General features: G+C 47.2%; 1 protein-coding gene across 3 annotated transcripts in view; it reads right to left on the reverse strand.

Annotated features, from left to right (window-relative positions):
* Window positions 1-2,330: 2,330 nt before the first annotated feature.
* The window catches only part of LOC137433817 (uncharacterized), a 214,313-nt gene continuing 196,536 nt past the window's right edge, over window positions 2,331-20,107 (reverse strand). For all 3 annotated transcript variants that reach the window (XM_068126204.2, XM_068126212.2, XM_068126196.2), the window contains exon 15: window positions 2,331-4,190. In XM_068126204.2, the coding sequence (XP_067982305.2) occupies window positions 3,367-4,190 (824 nt within the window). In that variant the 3' untranslated portion in view covers window positions 2,331-3,366. The remainder of the gene's footprint in view (window positions 4,191-20,107) is intronic.

The following is a 20,107-nucleotide window of genomic DNA, read 5'->3' on the forward strand; positions in this document are numbered from 1 at the left end:
CACGTTCTGTGGCATAGCACCACCTTATGGACCACACATACTGTGGCCTGGCGTCTCTGGGGACCGGCCACTGTGGCCAGCGGTGTCTGATTGCGGACCACTGTGTTTTAAGTGGCCGCCATGCTATGCAGGTGGACTACCTAAGTTGGCCCTGCTGGCCAGAAATAATAAAAAGTGGACGCGGTGTGTGCCCTTTTATTCTTAAATAACATCAAGCAAGAAGACCCATCGACAACCAGAACCAGCAGCCCAGCAGAGCAGAGAAGAAGTAGTACAGCATTTTATTATTTTAAAATGTGTGTTTTGTGCATTTTTTATGATGGTGCTTTTTGGTGCTTTTGGTGCATTTTATTATTGGGTGCATATGGTATGGTACATCGGTGCAGTGCATGGCAATGATTTTCCCCTTCTCAAAAGATCTTTTTCTCTTCCCACAAAAGACAGGTCCTGGGTTGTAGTTGTAAATAATCAAAATAGTAGTGTTTTTGTAAATAATGCTTCCCACCGGCTAAATGTGTAGTTTCAGAATAATTCCGCAATTTGGTTAGTCTGTGGGCATGTGTCTGTTAGGTAGAATGCAACGCAGCAGGCGGGACATATTTAGTGTTAAAACTGTCGTACTCAGGGTGAGGTTAAAAGTAGCGGGTTACCACACCTAAGTGTCACATTAAGTTAAAGTTGTTTCGGCCTGGTTCGGCCCTGGAGGAAAGGAGGGTGCAGTGTTGCGGTTTTGAGAACCCCTCACTTTTGTAAATAAAGAATATCTCTTGTAAATATCCCATCATTTAAAAGGTCAAAGGTTGCACCCATAGTTAGTCCATAAGCAACACGTAGGACACCATAGGAACTTTCAGTTATTTCCTTAGTACTGTATGTGTCTAGTTAAGGCTGTGTTCTCAATAGTTGCATCTGCGTTGCATTAATTAAATAAGATAGGCCCCATTCCATCCATTTTTCCAGTCTCTCTCTCCAAATTATATTACTGGCCTCTGCTCGCCCAGCAGCGTTCGCTGCCTCGCTCCAAACGCCATTACGCACGCGGTCAAGCTTGGAGAAGAAGGGGGCTGAGCGCCAAGAATGAGGCATGGCCCTGTCAACGAGCCGTCAAGGGCGGAGCCGGTGAGCCCTCGCTATCCAACCAGGGCTGAGGTGAGCTCACTGGCGGGCATGTCTCTATGAAGAGCGCATTGATTTCAAAGCGCGTTGTATTCGCGCAAGCGCGAGGACTGCTTTCAGAACTGCGCAGGGGACCAATGCTATTGAAAGAACTGCGCCGGGGATTGCATTGAACGGACTCGTTGGGAAAGGCGCTTGATGAACCTATTGATCGGGAGGCGCGCTTGTTTCAACGAACTGTGCAGGGAACCATCGTTTGATACGAACTGCCGTTTGATACGGACCTTGATTGATCGGGAGAGAGAGAGCGTTCGGCACGCTATACGTACGCAGCATTCCAGCCCCTCGCATATGCAAGGTCCGGTCGCGCGCCAACGATACGCGAAGCTGCCTGCCGTTCTTCGCCCGCGGACCCGGAGCCTGGACCGGAGCCGGATCCCATCGCCTGGAACCATCTGCCTGGACCTTCCTCCCCTACCAGCTACCATCCCGTTTAAGTCTGTCTGTTTGTCCTGGGGTTGTAAGTAAGACTGTATAGATAAGCCTGCCCTGTGTCCTTTTGCTCTTCTTCTTCTTGTATATTCCTTTGTTTCCTCTTCTTTTGGTTTTGTACATAATTAATAAACCCACTCTTTGTTCTTCCCTTACTCTGCTTTCCTCTTATTCGATCGCTTTAGTCTTTTCTCGATTGAGTACCTGTGGCACGATTTCGGAACCGCTCAGGATCGGGTTAGTCTTTGTTAACGGCTTGGATCGCAGATTGCTAACCGCTCGGCAATATTCCATCTTATCCGTGGTTCGAGCGGGAGTTATTTCCCTGCTCGCGGTCGGGGTTGGTAATTAGGTATTTGGGACGCCAAATTGACCAATCACCCTACCCAAGACCGACCGGGAGGAGTGTCATAATTTCCAGGATTGGGGGACGGCCAGCTTAAAAGACAAGGGGATTAACCCCCCTTGATAAGGGGAGCGCCGACCCCCGAATCCACAACAATATATATATATATATATATTATATATATATTATATGTGATGTACGATGCAAATGTTTGTATATGGTGTAAATTGACCTGTCAAATCATGGTCGGAAAAACAAAATGCAGTTAAATATGGAGTTGCACATCATTATGGACCTCATCATCACCAACACTAACACTCCCCCTTCCAGAATGAGTGCGGTTAGTCTTTTCTCAATTATGACTCAGGAACACAGGTTTTCGTTCGTGGTCACTTTTAATCTGTCAAACAATCGGGAAATTGCCGTTTAATAACATGAAAATATCATACCCTTTCAATTCCATCCGATAAAAACGCAGTAATAAACAGCACACAAAGGAATTTACAGGGACTTTACTTGTCAACTCATTGCAAAATATACAGTGTTGACAGCTGTATCCAAACAGGTATTCCTCTCTCTCATGTGGCACACACCATAACGTCATCTAGTATCTGAGCTGCTGGTGGACCACAGCAGCGTCAAACAGGTAACAGAGAGAGGGACTTAGTAGTGAAGCTTATCAAAAAGTACAGTACATCTTATTGTGGGCAATGTGAAAAATGTTCAACTGGGGAAGAGGTTTTTCTTGGTTTGACGCAGACTTTTGCCAAATCCAAACTATCCAATTACATAAAAATCAAAAGGAAACAAACCAGCGCAGCGAAACGAAAATTATAGGCATTTGATTTTTCAATCATTTTTTGTTCTTGGCAATATTGTCAAGGACTCACTTGACAAAAGATGTTGCGCTCCATGTCATGATATCGTCATCGCACTGTCACATCAGTTTTACATTCAAGTGACCCCTCCCCCCTCTCCACCAAAGCCCACAGGCCCAGCATGTTTAAAACCTCAACACAAACAAAGCCAGAATAACTGATGTTGAAGCTCCCTCATGAATTGAAGACGGTAGAGGAGAAAATTTGCGTGCGATTTCTGCAATCCAGTTTGAATCTTGCCAGTGATGGAAGGAGGCTAAAGAGGTTTTGAGTGATGCCAATTTCGACCACCATTGTGCCAACACCAACGATTTCGACCAACAACTTTGGGCAGGCCAAGACCTCAACATTTATGGCAAAGGCCAAACAGAAGAAGATGTAAAAGAAAGATGACAAAATGAAAAGCAGGAAAAAAATATCAGATGGCCCTTTGGATTTGTGAAAATGCACTTGGGCCATGACTGCAAGGAAGATAGGAGGTTATTGTAACATGTTGAAAGAGGTGTAATGACAGCAGGCCAGCCAGGTTGGATATCAATAAGGGTACCCCCTGCTCTGTGTAGTATCAGGTCTATAAGGTTGGGAAAAACCTTGGTTGTTTGGAGTGGGTGATGGCCAGGCTATGCTCGACACCACTGTTCGTGGCACTCCACCCACCACAGATCCGGTTGTATACCCATCCTCATAAGTCTGTGTCACCACAGTCGTGGAATTGTCAGCACCCTGCATTATGCTCGTGAGTGCCCTGCCTGGAATCTGGCCATATTCAAACCTAAGGTCCTGATCTCCAAGAAATTGAGTGAGCACACCGCTGGGATGAGTTGTTGAGGGCAGGAAGCTTGACAAGGAGCCTGGCAGGGCTTGAGGCCCGGCAATAGTGGCCGAGGCTGGCATCGTATTAAAGATGTCCCTGTATGATGAAACTGCAAGGTTATCGAGGAGCGATAGACCAGGTACAAAATCCGTGGGTGGCATGCAGTCCGCACCTTTGACTAAGGGGAATATGTCTGTTGGGTGAAAGCGCTCTGCAGCAAAAGCGGAATTTGCTGAGTAATGGAAGTCCATGGCAGTGTACTCCCGTTGCTGGTATTGTGTAAGTGTGTCTTCATTGGTGTTCTGCTGCTTATGCTGTTCCAACATCTGCATTAGTGCCTTCTTCACACCTGCATTTGGATCTGCAAACTCATCCTCATCCTCCTCCTCCTCAAACTCAGGTGGGGGTTCAGGAGGTTCAGGTGGACGGTGTTCAGGAGGCGTGGCATGGGGGACACGCTCAGGAGGGTGGCTTGGTTCAGGAAGCAGGCAAAGCTGCTCCTCTGCTCGGGTTGGAGGGCCAGGAGCATCGCTGCACTCTATTCCTAAGAAAATGACGGAAAATACATGAGTACAGCAGTTCAGGTAAAGATTGTTCACTTTTTGATTGAAGCATGAAACTTTTGGTAAACTGTACACTGAATAAAGTGTGATGAAACGTTTGAGCATAAAATGTCATCTTCCTTAATATTGCCCAGCAATGATGATTTTCATAGTGACGACCAATTTAAGCCAATTGGAAATGACAAGGAGGACATATAAACAGACTTAACAAACTTTGGGGACTTAAACATTGCATGCTTGTAGTACTTCATGCTTCCTGCCAATGGAGAAGTCACTTTGCCCCAATCTTTTGAAACTCCCACACTGGTTATAGACAAATAACCACCCTTCCACCACTTATATCACTTGGGGAAGTCCAGTTGTATTGTGCTGTGTACACACAAACTCCAAAGTATTACAGAAGTCCATAGCAAAGCAACATGGAAAGCATATGTTATATAATAGTGCATAGCAACAGACTCCACCAACTAACTTACTTTCGTTTATATAGTGTTTTGACTTTTGAGGCACAGGTATAGCTAGTTTGTAGTTTTAGCTTGTTGTAGTTATTGTTGTCAACCTATCTTTAATTTTCAGTTGTAACTGCAAATGATATGTGTCAAATACATTATATTATATTTGGGTTTCAGCATAGGTCAACCCGTCTGACAGGCAGTACAGTCGGACTCCGACATTCGTGGGGGGAAACGTTCCTGGAAAATGCCGCAAACATAGGAACCGCAAATGTGGGGGCATTGCTTCAATGGGAAATGAGGGGGATAGGCTCCCGGCGAATGTCAAGACTAAGGTCCTGGTCAAGACCAAGGTCAAACATCCATGAACGTCAAGGGAAATCCGTGAACGTCGTGCCACTGTTTCAATGGGGAAAAGGGGGCTATGTTGTAGGTTCCTGGCAGTTCCTGATTCATGAAAAAGGCCACAGATGGTGAATGGTGGGACATCACGCGAAGGTGACTTATAGTGCAGCTAAAATATTTTTTTATGTGCCTGCAAAAAACCGTGAATACACGGGACACAGTGTCACTAATGTAGAAGCAAGCCTCATTTTATCAACCGCGAATACATGGAACCCACGAATGTTGGATCCGCGAATGTCGGGGTCCGACTGTACATGAATGATTACAGTGATTTTGATGGAGCTTGCATACATTATTTCAGATTTATTATTCCTATTATATTGAAGTATCATAGATATTACTCTGCCATGCAGTGTCTATAGCTATATATGACACTGCATGCTATGTAATGTTCTTTTTTTTTTCCAGACACCTATGATGACCTCTGAGCCATGTCACATTCCATGCTTCCCATCAGTCTAGAATTACCAGGCTACCGGATATCGCTGCATTGTTGCCACTCTTCACAGAAAGTGCACAATGACATGCCATTATGGTGACAGATAAGGACACCCGAAAAGTCAATCTAGGACAAACTCCTGTCATTGAATTGGATCAGCCACTGTTTGTAATCGCAAAAGAGATTCAATAGGACACAGGTCCGTACAATGAGGAACTACATCAGAATGTCAGGGGGGGGGGGGGGGGGTGGGGGAGGGGGGCTCTTCATTTCGAGATGGTGTTGTTGTAAATTATTGGTGACTGGGTAGACAATAGTGGATGTGTCGGAGCAATTGTGCAACCTGCTTAAGGCCACCGAGAAGGCAAATGCAATCTCGAGAGACAGCCATGCCACGAGTTCACAATATGCACACCAGGTCACTGCTGCTGCATTGTGCATCTCACAAAAGATGGCTTACCAAAGCAGAGAGGGTGATGAAAATGATGAAAGAACCACCTTTAGAGGCCATTTTCCCCACAGAGCAGGGGTTGGCCTTTTTCGGGCACCTTGGTCCCCTTTTTGAAGCAATGTTTTATGGCCGGATGCCCTTCCCGCCACCAACCCTGTTAGTCGCCTCTTGCGACACACAGGGAATTACCAGTGAACTGGTACTCAATTTGCCGATCTCAGAAGGATGACAGGCTGAGTCAACCCCCCTGCCGTTAATTCAGCAATCGACCGGGATTCGAACCCAGGATACTAAGATCCCAAGCCGGCACCCTAACCGCCAAGCCAACACCAGGTGATGAAAATGATGGATATGCGGATATGGTTGGAAGAAAAATGTGAACAGTATTCACAATTTAAGTACTCGGCAAATGTTTCAGAACTCAAACTGTTGCTTATGAACTATGTACGTGCTCTTCGTATGGGTTACCAATCATTTCGATTCAACATATAATAAAGTTACATGTGCACCAAATTGCATGTTTCTGTCATCATGAGAGCGTAACTCCATAAAGATTGAAATTAGCAAGTTGTTATACATTTGGTAGCCATCTTGGAAATGGTAGTTACAACAAAACAGGCTTCATCCTTGGTCAGCCCGCGTTCATCGCACATTGGTTTGGTCTTGATCTGCCATTTTGTTTCGGCCTACAAAAATGCCTCGTCTTGGAACAGGTCGGAACGGTTTCTGTCCGATAAAGCGCTCATCATCAAATGCCTGACCTTAATAACTATGAATAGTTAATCGCTTGCCAAGCAAGCCGTTCCTTATCAACCATTTTGGTGGAATGCTTGCTTGAGTCTTTAAGCCGCTTGCCGAGCGCTCTACAAGCTGCTTGGTAATGGAACAGACTACAGTTTCACCATTCTTTTACTTTTTCATTTGCTTTATTTATTTTTTTCGCTTAAATAATGTATTTATAATGACTTTGTTGCTCAACTTTTGAGTGCTATATTTGTTTGCTTGCACCTTTTTGTGTAAATTGCTTTCATTTCGGTCTAAGGATGTTATTTCATTTCATGAGGAGCTTGGAGGATGTTGTTGTTTGTCATTTTCTCACAATTCATAACTTACGAGGCGAGCCTCCCGTCACTTCGCTGACAATTTAATCAAAAGACATGTTGTACTTCACAAACATAACGTTGCATACCTATCTGTGAGGGTCACTGATGATGTAAAATGAAGTAAAACATGCAAAAATGGATATTTTATGACGTGTAGTTGTTGTTTTTGTGCTACTTTCATGCACTTTTATTGCTTTGAGAAATATTACTGTGAATATTGGACAACGCACCAGGTCACCCAATCGACCTGGACTCCTTATCACCTGGCATCAAAGCTGCAGTTGTGTTTCTTCCTCCAAACACAACTTCTCTCTGACAGCCGATGGATCAGGGCACCATCGCAGCATTCAAGGCTTACTACTTGTGGCATAACTTTTCTCAGCTAATCCGTGAGACCGATGGCAAAGATATCCACTCCATTCAAGACTTCTTGCAGCCTTTTAACATCATGAAAGCCATTGAAAAGATCGCTTGGGCATGGAGGGAAGTCACGGACAACTGCATGAACGGTGTTTGGAGGAAGGTTTGGCCGCGTTCAAAACATCAACGACTGCATCAACATCAGTGCATCAACGACTTAATGGGATTCAAACCCGAGCTACCCACACTGCACAATTAAATCGCCGAGATTCGCCAAAGTCAACACAGGAGATGTGGAGGAGTTGCTGAACTCTCATGGGGAGGGGGCTTGACCAACGAGGACCTGATAGAGATCCAACAACAACGGGCTGAAGAAGCAACAGAAAAGGACCAACCAGAGAGGATTTTAATGTGCAAAATTCTTTCAAGCATCCTGAAAAAGTTAATGTGGCTCTGGATCTCATGTATAAAAATAATCCTGACTTGGAGTGCAGTACTGCAGTGAAAAGAATGATGTTGAATGCTTTTTCATGCGACAATGAGCTTTAGGAGGAAAAAAAACAAAAAAAACAGGAGATGCCAAGACAAATTTCTCATGACTCATTCTTCAAGAAAAAAACAGCTTGCACCTGCACCAGATTCTGATGAGGGTGACGCGAATAACCCCACCATCCCTCCCTCTCCCAAGCAACTTCTACCGACCCCACCAATGCCACACTGGAGCAAAAGCATTCGGTGGCATCAAATACGACCGACGTTAACTCTGAGATAAGAATGGTGCGTGTTAAATTAACTTTGTTTTTGTTAATTTATTTATTATGTGTATTTTTTTCAGATATGTATTATTTTAGCATCGACATACTGTATATTAATCCACATCATGCTATCAACGATGCCAATGGAAGTTATAATTACAATTATAACGTTATCAGAGCACATCCCCCCAATAATACATGCAAGTGTATGGGAAATTAGACCCCGTTTAAAATAATTTCCCTTAGCACCGTGTCCTTCTGGAATGCATCTACAATGCTAAATGAGGTATTGCTGTATATGCTTTCTGCCTTCTTCTTCTTTGGGATTGCTTTCTTCTTCTTTGGAAAGTGGCAAATGACAAATGGAAATTAAGGATTTTTTCCCCAAGTAAATTAATTTGCAACTATTTCAAGCAAGTAAATTTATGACTACCTTTCCAAAGACCATGACCCTATGACCATGACAATTACAACTACATATGGGCAGGGTACAGCCCGAAGTGGAGATCGGTTTCTGAGGTTTGGGACATGGAATGTAGGGACAATGACAGGGAGATCAGGAGAAGTGGTGGAAGTATTGGTCAGAAGAAGAGTGGACATATGTTGTGTGCAAGAGACGAGATGGAAGGGAAGTGGTGTTAGAATGGTGAAGGGTAGGCAGGGACAGAAATACAAGTTTGTGTGGCAAGGGTGCGCAGAGGGCGTGAATGGTGCTGGTGTCCTGTTTTCTGAGGAGTTTGTAGACAGTGTGGTGAGTGTGACTAGAGTGAGTGATAGGTTGACGATGGTGAAAATGATGATTGGAAAGCTCTTGGTGAACGTCATCTCGGGATATGCTCCGCAGGATGGTCGGAGCGATGAAGAGAAGGACAAGTTCTGGTGTGCGAGAGAAGCTGATGGAAAACGTGAAAGATGAGGAAGTTGTTGTGGTAGGAGGAGACCTAAATGGACATGTGGGAAGGAGTATGGACGGTTTTGAGGGAGTTCATGGGGGTTACGGATATGGTGTGAGAAATGGAGAAGGTGAAAGGATTTTGGAGTTTTCTGATGGAGCTGATTTGTTGATTTGTAATACTCAGTTCCAGAAAGAAGATAATAAGCTTGTTACATGCACGTCAGGTGGGTCGACGACAACTGTTGACTACCTGATGGTGTGTAAGCGAGATAGGGGGCACAAAGGTGATCCCGGGGGAGGCGGCTGTTTCACAGCACCACTTGGTTGTCTGCGACATAAGGGTGAAAGGTGCGAGGAGAGCTCGGCGGGTGAAGTGCCAACCGAGAATGAAGGTGTGGAGGTTGAAAGAGGTGACAGTATGGGATGCATTAAAAGAGAGGCTGAGTAGGGTAGAGGATGATGTGGTTGAGCTTGAAAGTGGTTGGATGTCAATGAAAGATAGTCTGTTGGGAGCCGTTGGTGAGGTACGTGGATGAAACATGGTGGTGGGATGATGAAGTTGGAAAGAGGATTGACAAGAAGAGGAAGAAGTTCAAGGAGTGGCAGAAAGCGAAGGGTACGGGAGCAGAAAAAGCAGAACATGTAAGTTTTAGGCAGCCAAGAAGGCTGCAACGAAAGAGGCAGCAAAGGCGCAGGAGGCATGCAGGAAAATGTTCGGAGAACGCTTGGATTCGGAAGAGGGTCAGAGAGCGGTATTCAGGATTGCAAAGCAGAGAGCGAAAGAGAGGTGTGATGTGATGGGGGTGAGTTGCTTGAAGGATGAAGTGGAAAAAATCGTTGTGGACCCAGATGGAATTAAAGGAAGATGGAAAAGATATATGGAAATGCTGTTGAATACAGAGAATGAATGGGATGGCAACAAAGAGAGTAACCCAGTTTTAGGACCGGCAGAGAAGATAACTGAGAAGGAAGTTGAGGAAGCGATAAAAGCAATGAAGAGTAGAAAAGCGGGAGGGCCGACGGGAGTTGTGGGAGATATGTTGAAGGCAGCAGGAAGTTGGGGGTGTGAAGAGAATGACAGAGATCTGTAATCTGGTGGTGAAAGAAGGCCGCATTCCAGTGGATTGGGAACTGAGTACCCTCGTCCCTCTATACAAGGGGAAAGGTGACCCTCTGGAGTGTGGCTCGTACCGAGCGATAAAGTTATTGGAGCATGGAATGAAGGTATTGGAAAGGGTGTTGGAGAGGAGGACAAGGGAGAAGGTGAAGATCGACGAAATGCAGTTTGGATTTATGCCAGGAAGAGGAACGACAGACGCGCTCTTTATTGTGAGGCAGTTGCAGGAGAAGTACATGGAGAAGAGGAAGAGGTTGTTTCTTGGGTTTGTTGATCTGGAGAAAGCATTCGATCGGGTTCCACACGAAGTATTGACATGGGCATTGAGGAAGTTAGGAGTGGAGGAATGGTTGATCAGAGTAGTGATGGCAATGTACAAAATAGCGCGCACAGCTGTAAAGACGAAGGACGGGAACAGTGGTGAGTTTGAGGTGAAGGTGGGACTGCATCAGGGGTCGGTACTAAGTCCACTACTATTTGTAGCTGTGATGGGGGTGCTGGCTCAGAACGTAAAGGAGGGTTCACCGTGGGAGTTGTTGTGTGCAGATGATCTGGTGTTGATTGCGGAAAGTATGTGTCGTGAAAATGTATCATGTGCTGCATTGTATCGCCACCCTGACCGCTACGGATGGACCGACTGACATGGAATGACATCCCCAATCAATTAATGCTGACGCACGCTTGCTTCCTGCCTAGCGGCAGTGTAGTTCTAACGGCGGGGAGAATGTTGTGAAAATATATCATGTGCTGCATTGTATCAAAGTTGAACCCAGGTGTGATGCTCACTTAAACCGCTGAGGCGTCTATAAGACCTCGGACGTCCGCGACTCGGGGCCACTCCTGCGACATTATACTATGACATGTAGACTTGAATGGTACGTACTCGCACATATTCTAGGCTTGCTTGCATTGACTAATATAATCGATCCCTCCTATTTGATGCCAAGATCCTGATATATATATTGCATGATCGTATTTTACAGGATGATGCCAGAGATCTGATTGATATTAAACCTACCTATGGGACAAAGTTGTGGACTTGGTTCATTTTCACAACACTTAATATCAATCAAGATCTGCGGAAATGGCAGGACACTGGCTGGGTGATCGCAGATCCCAGATCCCAGATGAGCGTTTCCCGACTTTCTCCACGCTCCGCGATGCACACCTCGGAGAAGAATGCCCAGCGGAGGACCCGTCGAGCTAGCTCCAGCCACGGATCTCTGACTACTCTCGCTGCCAGTCTGCCATGAAGGGACCGGATGCATCGGAACCTCGCAAGCATTTTGTTCCGGAACCGCGGCGTCAAAGCACGACTCCAGCAAGACGCCTGGAGAACGATGCTACTGGGAAACGTCCTGCGGCTGAAACCCCGTCGGGTCGACGGACGTGCTTGGAGCCGAAGGTACGAGTCTAGCCTCGGTTGCGGGAAACGCTAACGGCTTTGTCTCTTAGATTTGCGTGCCTCGGCCCGAGATGAGATTTCCACGCGAGTGTTCACGACTCCCATGTCTGTCATGTCTCACTCGGCCGGCCTACCCGACCGATCGGCCGGCCTACCCGACCGATCGCTGCTCGTTGGAATCACCTCCTACGCGTGAATCGCGCGCGCTGCACCCATCGCGGGCACAACTCTGTGAGGCCGGCGATTCCGATCGCTGCTCGTCGGATCACCTCCTACGCGAAGCCGCACGCTGCACCCATCGCGGGCACTACTCTGCGAGGCCGGCGATTCCGATCGCTGCTCGTCGGAATCACCTCCTACGCACGAATCACGCGCGCTGCACCCATCGCGGGCACTACTCTGTGAGGCCGGCGATACCGATCGCTGCTCATCGGAATCACCTCCTACGCGCGAATCACGCGCGCTGCACCCATCGCGGGATGGAATCCCTTCTATGTACGACGCGCACGCTGCACCATCGCTGGATGGAACCCCACCTACACGCGAATCGCGTGCGATTCCCCTCGCAGGCCGTACTCGGCGAGGCCGGCGGCCCCAATTGCTGCTGGTCGGAATCCCACCGACGCGTGGCTACTCAACGAGGCCGGCGAACTCCACTGCCCGGAGTCGCCTCAACGCATGAGGCTCGTCTGGCACCACTCGAGGACTCTCCACAGCACGGATGTTCGTCTTGTCAGCGCCGTCATCTCTGTCCCGATTAACGGACAGACAGCGAGCCTCGTCTGGCAGCAGTTTCTAAAGACGTTGAGCGGGATCTTCATAGACTTTCACGGCACTCGGTCACTGCAGGGGAATGTCGTATCAAGCTAGATGATCATATACCATAGCACGATGTATTCAGATGACTAGATGATCATATACCATAGCACGATGTATTCTGATGATCGCCTACATGGCGATGGGTCTCGCCCACCATCCTCTTTGCTCGGGTGATAGCGGAATGGCTACCGCACTGTTGACGCAATTCCCCGCGTCTAACTCCGGGCAAATCGTTGTCGACCCAGATGGAATTAAAGGAAGATGGAAAAGATATATGGAAATGCTGTTGAATACAGAGAATGAATGGGATGGCAACATAGAGAGTAACCCAGTTTTAGGACCGGCAGAGAAGATAACTGAGAAGGAAGTTGAAGAAGCGATAAAAGCAATGAAGAGTGGAAAAGCGGGAGGGCCGACGGGAGTTGTGGGAGATATGTTGAAGGCAGCAGGAAGTTGGGGTGTGAAGAGAATGACAGAGATCTGTAATCTGGTGGTGAAAGAAGGCCGCATTCCAGTGGATTGGGAACTGAGTACCCTCGTCCCTCCATACAAGGGGAAAGGTGACCATCTGGAGTGTGGCTCGTACCGAGCGATAAAGTTATTGGAGCATGGAATGAAGGTATTGGAAAGGGTGTTGGAGAGGAGGATAAGGAAGAAAGTGAAGATCGACGAAATGCAGTTTGGATTTATGCCAGGAAGAGGAACGACAGATGCGCTTTTCATTGTGAGGCAGTTGCAGGAGAAGTACATGGATAAGAGGAAGAAGTTCTTTTTTGGGTTTGTTGATCTGGAGAAAGCATTCGATAGGGTTCCACGCAAAGTATTGACATGGGCATTGAGGAAGTTAGGAGTGGAGGAATGGTTGATCAGAGTAGTGATGGCAATGTACAAAAGAGCACGCACAGCTGTAAGGACGAAGGACGGGAACAGTGGTGAGTTTGAGGTGAAGGTGGGAGTGCATCAGGGGTCGGTACTAAGTCCACTACTATTTGTAGCTGTGATGGAGGTGCTGGCTCAGACCATAAAGGAGGGTTTACCGTGGGAGTTGTTGTATGCAGATGATCTGGTGTTGATTGCGGAAAGTATGGATGGACTGAAGGAAAAGATGAACAAGTGGAAGGAATGTATGGAGACAAAAGGTCTGAAGGTGAATATCGGAAAGACAAAGGTGATGGCAAGTGGTAAAGCATGTAGTGAGGTGGAAAGAACTGGGAAGTGGCCGTGTGCTGTGTGCAGGAAGGGTGTCGGAGTGAACTCCATTCAATGTACAATGTGTGCTGAGTGGGTTCATCAAAAATGTAGTGGTCTGAGAGGGTCATTAACCAGTGTGGCAGCTACATTCAAATGTAAGGTGTGCACAGAGGGAGCTGCAGATGGAGGAAATGTTGAGTTGGATCTTGGAGACGGCGTGAAGCTGGAAGGTGTGAAAACATTTTGCTACCTCGGAGACATGCTGAATGGAGAAGGTGGATCAGACTCGGCAACGGTTGCTCGAGTGAGATGTGCATGGAAGAAGTTTCGGGAACTGAGTGGCGTGCTGATGAGGAGGAGAGTGTCGCTGAAGCTGAAGGGAAAGGTGTATGCTGCATGTGTGAGAAGTGTTATGATTTATGGGAGCGAGACATGGGTAATGAACGTAGAGCAGCAACGAAGGCTGGAAAGGGTGGAAATGCGAATGGTTCGATGGATGTGCGGAGTATCGTTGAGAGAGAGGAAGACAAATGATGAATTGCGAAAGATGATGGGAATATTGCCTGTGATTGATGCTGTGAAGAGGAACAGGTTGAGATGGTTTGGTCATGTATTGAGGAAGGATGAAAGTGACTGGTTGAGAAGAATGATGGAAGTTAATGTAGAAGGAAGTAGAGGACGGGGAAGACCGAGAAAGACTTGGCTAAAGATGGTGGAAGAAGAAATGCGGGCAAGGGGGTTAACAAGGAGAGATGCAGAAAATAGGGCAAAATGGAGAAGATTGTCATGGGGACCGCAAGGCTAACCCCCGCTCTAGCAGGGAACATGGCCTTAAAATGCATGTTGTGTTGTGTTGTAACTCCGGACAAACACGGCCCGAAAGCTATCAAACGAGATGCTACTTCAGGACGTGCAATTTATCTCAATTTATCTTTTACTCAAACACGGCCCGAAAGCTATCAAACGAGACGCGACTTCAGGACGTGCAATTTATCGCTGCCTCGCCCACTCGCCTCAGCGTGCCGCGCTGGATCGACAGGCCGAGTTCGACTCTCGGTTTCCCTCGACAGGACGCGCGACTAAAGTGTCGGTGCGCCACTTTACTCCATGCGGGGATACCGCTCAGCTGGAACTCCGCTCGGGGAATCCGAGGACGGGGCGAATCGCCGTCAAACCCGCCCGCACGCGCCCGAACCAATTGATGACGTCACTGACTAATCACGCGTTTGCCCTACGGCGACATTAATGTACTTGCGTGCGTGCTTCACGCGCTCTCGTCATCGGGGTTCGTTTACTCAAATTTCCATGTACCTTGGTAAACTCCACAGAAAGCGGAAATACTCAACCTGACCGCCCTAGCACATGCGTGCGTGTCATAACGCAGCGCTACCTCGAGGTCGCGTGCCCGCGCCGTCTAGCACTCAAGGGGGACTCCTGCCGTTATTCGCTGAGACCATAGGCCTTCGGGGCGTCTAGCACTCAACGGGGACTCCTGCCGTTATTCGCTGAGACCATAGGCCTTCGGAGCGTCTAGCACTCAACGGGGACTCATGCCGTTATTCGCTGAGACCATAGGCCTTCGGGGCGTCTGGCACTCAACGGGGACTCAAGCCGTTATTCGCTGAGACCATAGGCCTTCGGGGCGTCTAGCACTCAACGGGGACTCATGCCGTTATTCGATAGGGCCATGGGGCATTTGGGAGTACACGGTGACCTCATTGGGAGAACTCGGTGACCTCGTGAAATGGTAACATTGAGCGTGGCCCCCGACTCCCTCGTCCTCTGAGCAAGCCACGGAGGCACCGTCCCCGCCTGATCGCCCTTGACTCTTGGGTTGTTATTTCTAGGACAGAGCTCTTGGCTCGTTTCCACGACGACGTTTTGAGACTGCGAGACGCCTCGCCCCGCCGCTGCCTGTTTCCATTTCCCTCTGACCCAGACTGTGAAGGTCGCTCGACTTCGGTATGCAGAGCGCTGCTGCAATCTCGGAGGGGGGGTGGGGGGATGGATGAGTGAGGGGGTGAGATGAGAACATTCTCTCGGGTTTGTCGATAGGAAATCCGTGGATGGACAATCCATCCAGGGCATCTATGGATGGACAATCCATCCGGGACATCTGTGGATGGACACTCCATCCGGGGCATGGATGGGTAGGAGATCCGTGGATGGACAATCCATCCGGGACATCTATGGATGGACAATCCATCCGGGGCATGGATGGACAAACCATCCGGGGCATTGCGATACTCCATGGCGTCGGTGCATGGAGCGATCCGGCAAGATCTGAGCCATTCAATGGAAGCATTGAATGGATGGATGGTTGGCGAATCCGGTTTAGCCGATCTTCTTCGTTCCGCCGAGCTTTACCTCTAAGTAAGATACCGGAAGGACGCTTTAGGTTCGGGTACATGTGACATCGCGTGCCGTGCGTGTTCGTCCGGGGAAATCTCGAGATATGCCGGGGTAATCTCGTTCGCTGCTCGAGATATGCCGTCTGCAGGACGGGACGCGATATGCCGTCTGCGTTTCGAGGTGAACGGAGGCCTCGGAGGAGTATCCATCGCGGAGGGTCTGCGCGCTTTGCACGACACCCCAGGATTAGTGTCGACTCGACCGTTCGCCGGGGCTGTCGCGACTGTGCTGTATGTGCAGAACTCACGCCACGTTTTACTTGACTGGAATCCGAACGCCCTCCGAAGGCGACTCATACATCGACAAGCTCCTGCTTTGACTCAGCAAATAATGCACGTGAGGCGAGCGCCATCGGACGGCAGCTCGTACAAACTACACGCTCTTGCTTCAGCACATGAACGTACAGTTGGCTGCGATTCTTCTCGCGTGACACGAGCGCCCTCTGACGGCAGCTCGTACGGACTACAAGCTCCTGACGCTCCTGCTAACCACGTTTTACAACCCTCAACCCTGACATGGACCTAACATGGATCGACCATGACCCTTAGGGAGCCTAGTCAGGTACAGGCCGACGTGGAGGCTTACGAGAATGCGCTGTTTACTCATCTTACACATCTTACAGTCTTACACATCTTACACATCGGCACATCTTACTGTAATGTGCTGCATTGCGGCAAATGGCAATTCGCTCTTCGACAAGGGACACATTATCCAATCTAGCTACTGTGCCGACGACCCTGTCAACAGGGGACTCCGGGCTTGGGGACGTCGTACCCGGTAGTTTCCGGACCCGTGCTGGCAGGGTAATTCGCCACCCTGACCGCTACGGATGGACCGACTGACATGGAATGACATCCCCAATCAATTAATGCTGACGCACGCTTGCTTCCTGCCTAGCGGCAGTGTAGTTCTAACGGCGGGGAGAATGTAGTGAAAATGTATCATGTGCTGCATTGTGTCAAAGTTGAACCCAGGTGTGATGCTCACTTAAACCGCTGAGAGGCGTCTATAAGACCTCGAACGTCCGCGACTCGGGGCCACTCCTGCGACATTATACTATGACATGTAGACTTGAATGGTACGTACTCGCACATATTCTAGGCTTGCTTGCTTGCATTGACCAATATAATCGATCCTTCCTATTTGATGCCAAGATCCTGATATATATATATATTGCATGATCGTATTTTACAGGATGTGGCCAGAGATCTGATTGATATTAAACCTACCTATGGGACAAAGTTGTGGACTTGGTTCATTTTCACAACAGTATGGATGGACTGAAGGAAAAGATGAACATGTGGAAGGAATGTATAGAGACAAAAGGTCTGAAGGTGAATATCGGAAAGACGAAGGTGATGGCAAGTGGTAAAGCATGTGGTGAGGTGGAAAGAACTGGGAAGTGGCCATGTGCTGTGTGCAGGAAGGGTGTCGGAGTGAACTCCATTCAATGTACAATGTGCGCTGAGTGGGTTCATCAAAAATGTAGTGGTCTGAGAGGGTCATTAACCAGTGTGCCAGCTCCATTCAAATGTAAGGTGTGCACAGAGGGAGCTGCAGATGGAGGAAATGTTGAGTTGGATCTTGGAGACGGCGTGAAGCTGGAAGGTGTGAAAACATTTTGCTACCTCGGAGACATGCTGAATGGAGAAGGTGGATCAGACTCGGCAACGGTTGTGAGAGTGAGATGTGCATGGAAGAAGTTTAGGGAACTGAGTGGCGTGCTGATGAGGAGGGGAGGGTCGTTGAAGCTGAAGGGAAAGGTGTATGCTGCATGTGTGAGAAGTGTTATGATTTATGGGAGCGAGACATGGGTAATGAACGTAGAGCAGCAACGAAGGCTGGAAAGGGTGGAAATGTGAATGGTTCAGTGGATGTGCGGAGTATCGTTGAGAGTGAGGAAGACAAATGATGAATTGCAAAAGATGATGGGAATAGAGCCTGTGATTGAAGCTGTGAAGAGGAACAGGTTGAGATGGTTTGGTCATGTGTTGAGGATGGATGAAAGTGACTGGTTGAGAAGAGTGATGGAAATGAATGTAGAAGGAAGTAGAGGACGGGGAAGACCGAGAAAGACTTGGCTAAAGATGGTGGAAGAAGAAATGCAGGCAAGGGGGTTAACAAGGAGAGATGCAGAAAATAGGGCAAAATGGAGAAGATTGTCATGGGGACTGCAAGGCTAACCCCCACTCTAGCAGGGAAAATGGCCTTAAAATGCATGTTGTGTTGTTGTTGTGTATGTGTGTGTGTGTGTGTGTGTGTGTGTGTGTGTGTGTGTGTATGTATGTATATATATATATATGTATGTATGTATGTATGTATGTATATATGTATGTATATGTATATATATATATATATATATATATATATATATATATATATATATACATGTATGTATGTATGTATGTATGTATGTATGTATGTATGTATGTATATATATATATATATATATATATATATATATATATATATATATATATATATATATATATATATATATATATATATATACATACACATACATACATACACACACACATACATACATACATGCAGTCACGTGAAAAAGTAAGTACACCCCATGTAAAGTTTTGACTTTTTCAACATATTTCAACATACAGCTATTTGATCTTCATTTCAACAAAATTGATAGATAAAGGTGATATAATATAACAAATATCATGAAACATTTACATTTTTAGTCCATCGTATAAATTAAATAAACATAAATGCAAATTTCACATGTGGAAAAAGTAAGTACACCCTTGGCTCTAATAGGTGGTGTTGCCCCCTTTGGCAGAAACAACCTCAAGTAGGCGTTTCTTATAACTGTCTACCAGTCTCTGACATCGTGATAAAAACATTGCCTCAAACAGGGAACCTTGATTGTCATGGGGCCCGCAAGGCTAACCCCGGCTCTAGCGGGGAAAATGGCCTTAAAACGATCATTCATTCATTCATTCAGTCTGACATCGACTGGGAGAAATTTTTGCCCACTCCTCCATGCAGAATTCTTTCAGCTGTGCGATGTTTGAGGGGTTTCTTGCATGCACAGCTCGTTTCAAATCCCCCCACAACATCTCGATGGGATTTAGATCCGGGCTTTGACTTGGCCATTCCAGAACCCTCCATTTCGTTCTTTTCAGCCATTCCTTGGTGGATTTACTGGTATGTTTAGCGTCATTGTCATGTTGCAAGGTCCACCTTCGGTTGAGCTTCAACTTTCCGACAGATGGACTCACATTATCCTCAAGCACCCTCTGGTACAATGAAGAATTCATCGTGGATTCTATGATGGTGAGCTGCCCAGGCCCTGATGCAGCAAAGCTGCCCCAAACCATAATATTTCCATCACCATGCTTTACAGTTGGTATCAGGTTCTTGTGGTCAAATGCTGTCTTTGGTTTTCGCGAAACATATCTTCTGGTACTGTGGCCAAATAGCTCTCTCCTTTGACTCATCTGTCCAGAGCACATTGTTCCAGAAGTGCTGGTCTTTGCCGAGGTGTTCATTGGCAAACTTTAGTATTGCCCTGATGTTCTTTCTGGACAGCAAAGGTTTCCTCCTGGTTTCCTCCCATGTAGATCAAATTTGTGCAGCCTCTTTCTCATGGTAGACTCGTGCACTTTGACGTCAACAGTGGCAAGAGCTACCTGTAGGTCCCGTGATGACATTCTGGGGTTCTTAGAGACTTCTTTCAGCATCTTGCGGTCTGCTCTCGGGCTGAACTTGCTGGGGTGGCCTGGCCTGAACAAGTTGGCAGTTGTTTGGAATCTTCTCCACTTGTCCATGATCTTCCGGACAGTCGAATGATTGATTTCAAATTGTTTGGAGATCTTTTTAAATCCCTTCCCAGACGCGTCGGCATCTATAACCTTCTTTCTGAAGGCCTCAGAGAGCTCTTTTGATTGAGGCATGGTGACGCCGCACACTTCAACAACAAAGAGCAAACCAAACTAAATGTCTGAGGTTTAAATAAGACAGGTTCCTCCAAGATTCTCTCTAACGATGTTCGAATCATTTGCACCTGAGCTGGTGCACCTGATTCTAATTTAGGTATTTGAAGTCGTGATAAATGTAGGGGTGTACTTACT

This window comes from Myxine glutinosa, chromosome 1, assembly GCF_964187855.1.
Source record: "Myxine glutinosa chromosome 1, kmMyxGlut1.1, whole genome shotgun sequence".
Lineage (NCBI taxonomy): Eukaryota > Metazoa > Chordata > Myxini > Myxiniformes > Myxinidae > Myxine > Myxine glutinosa.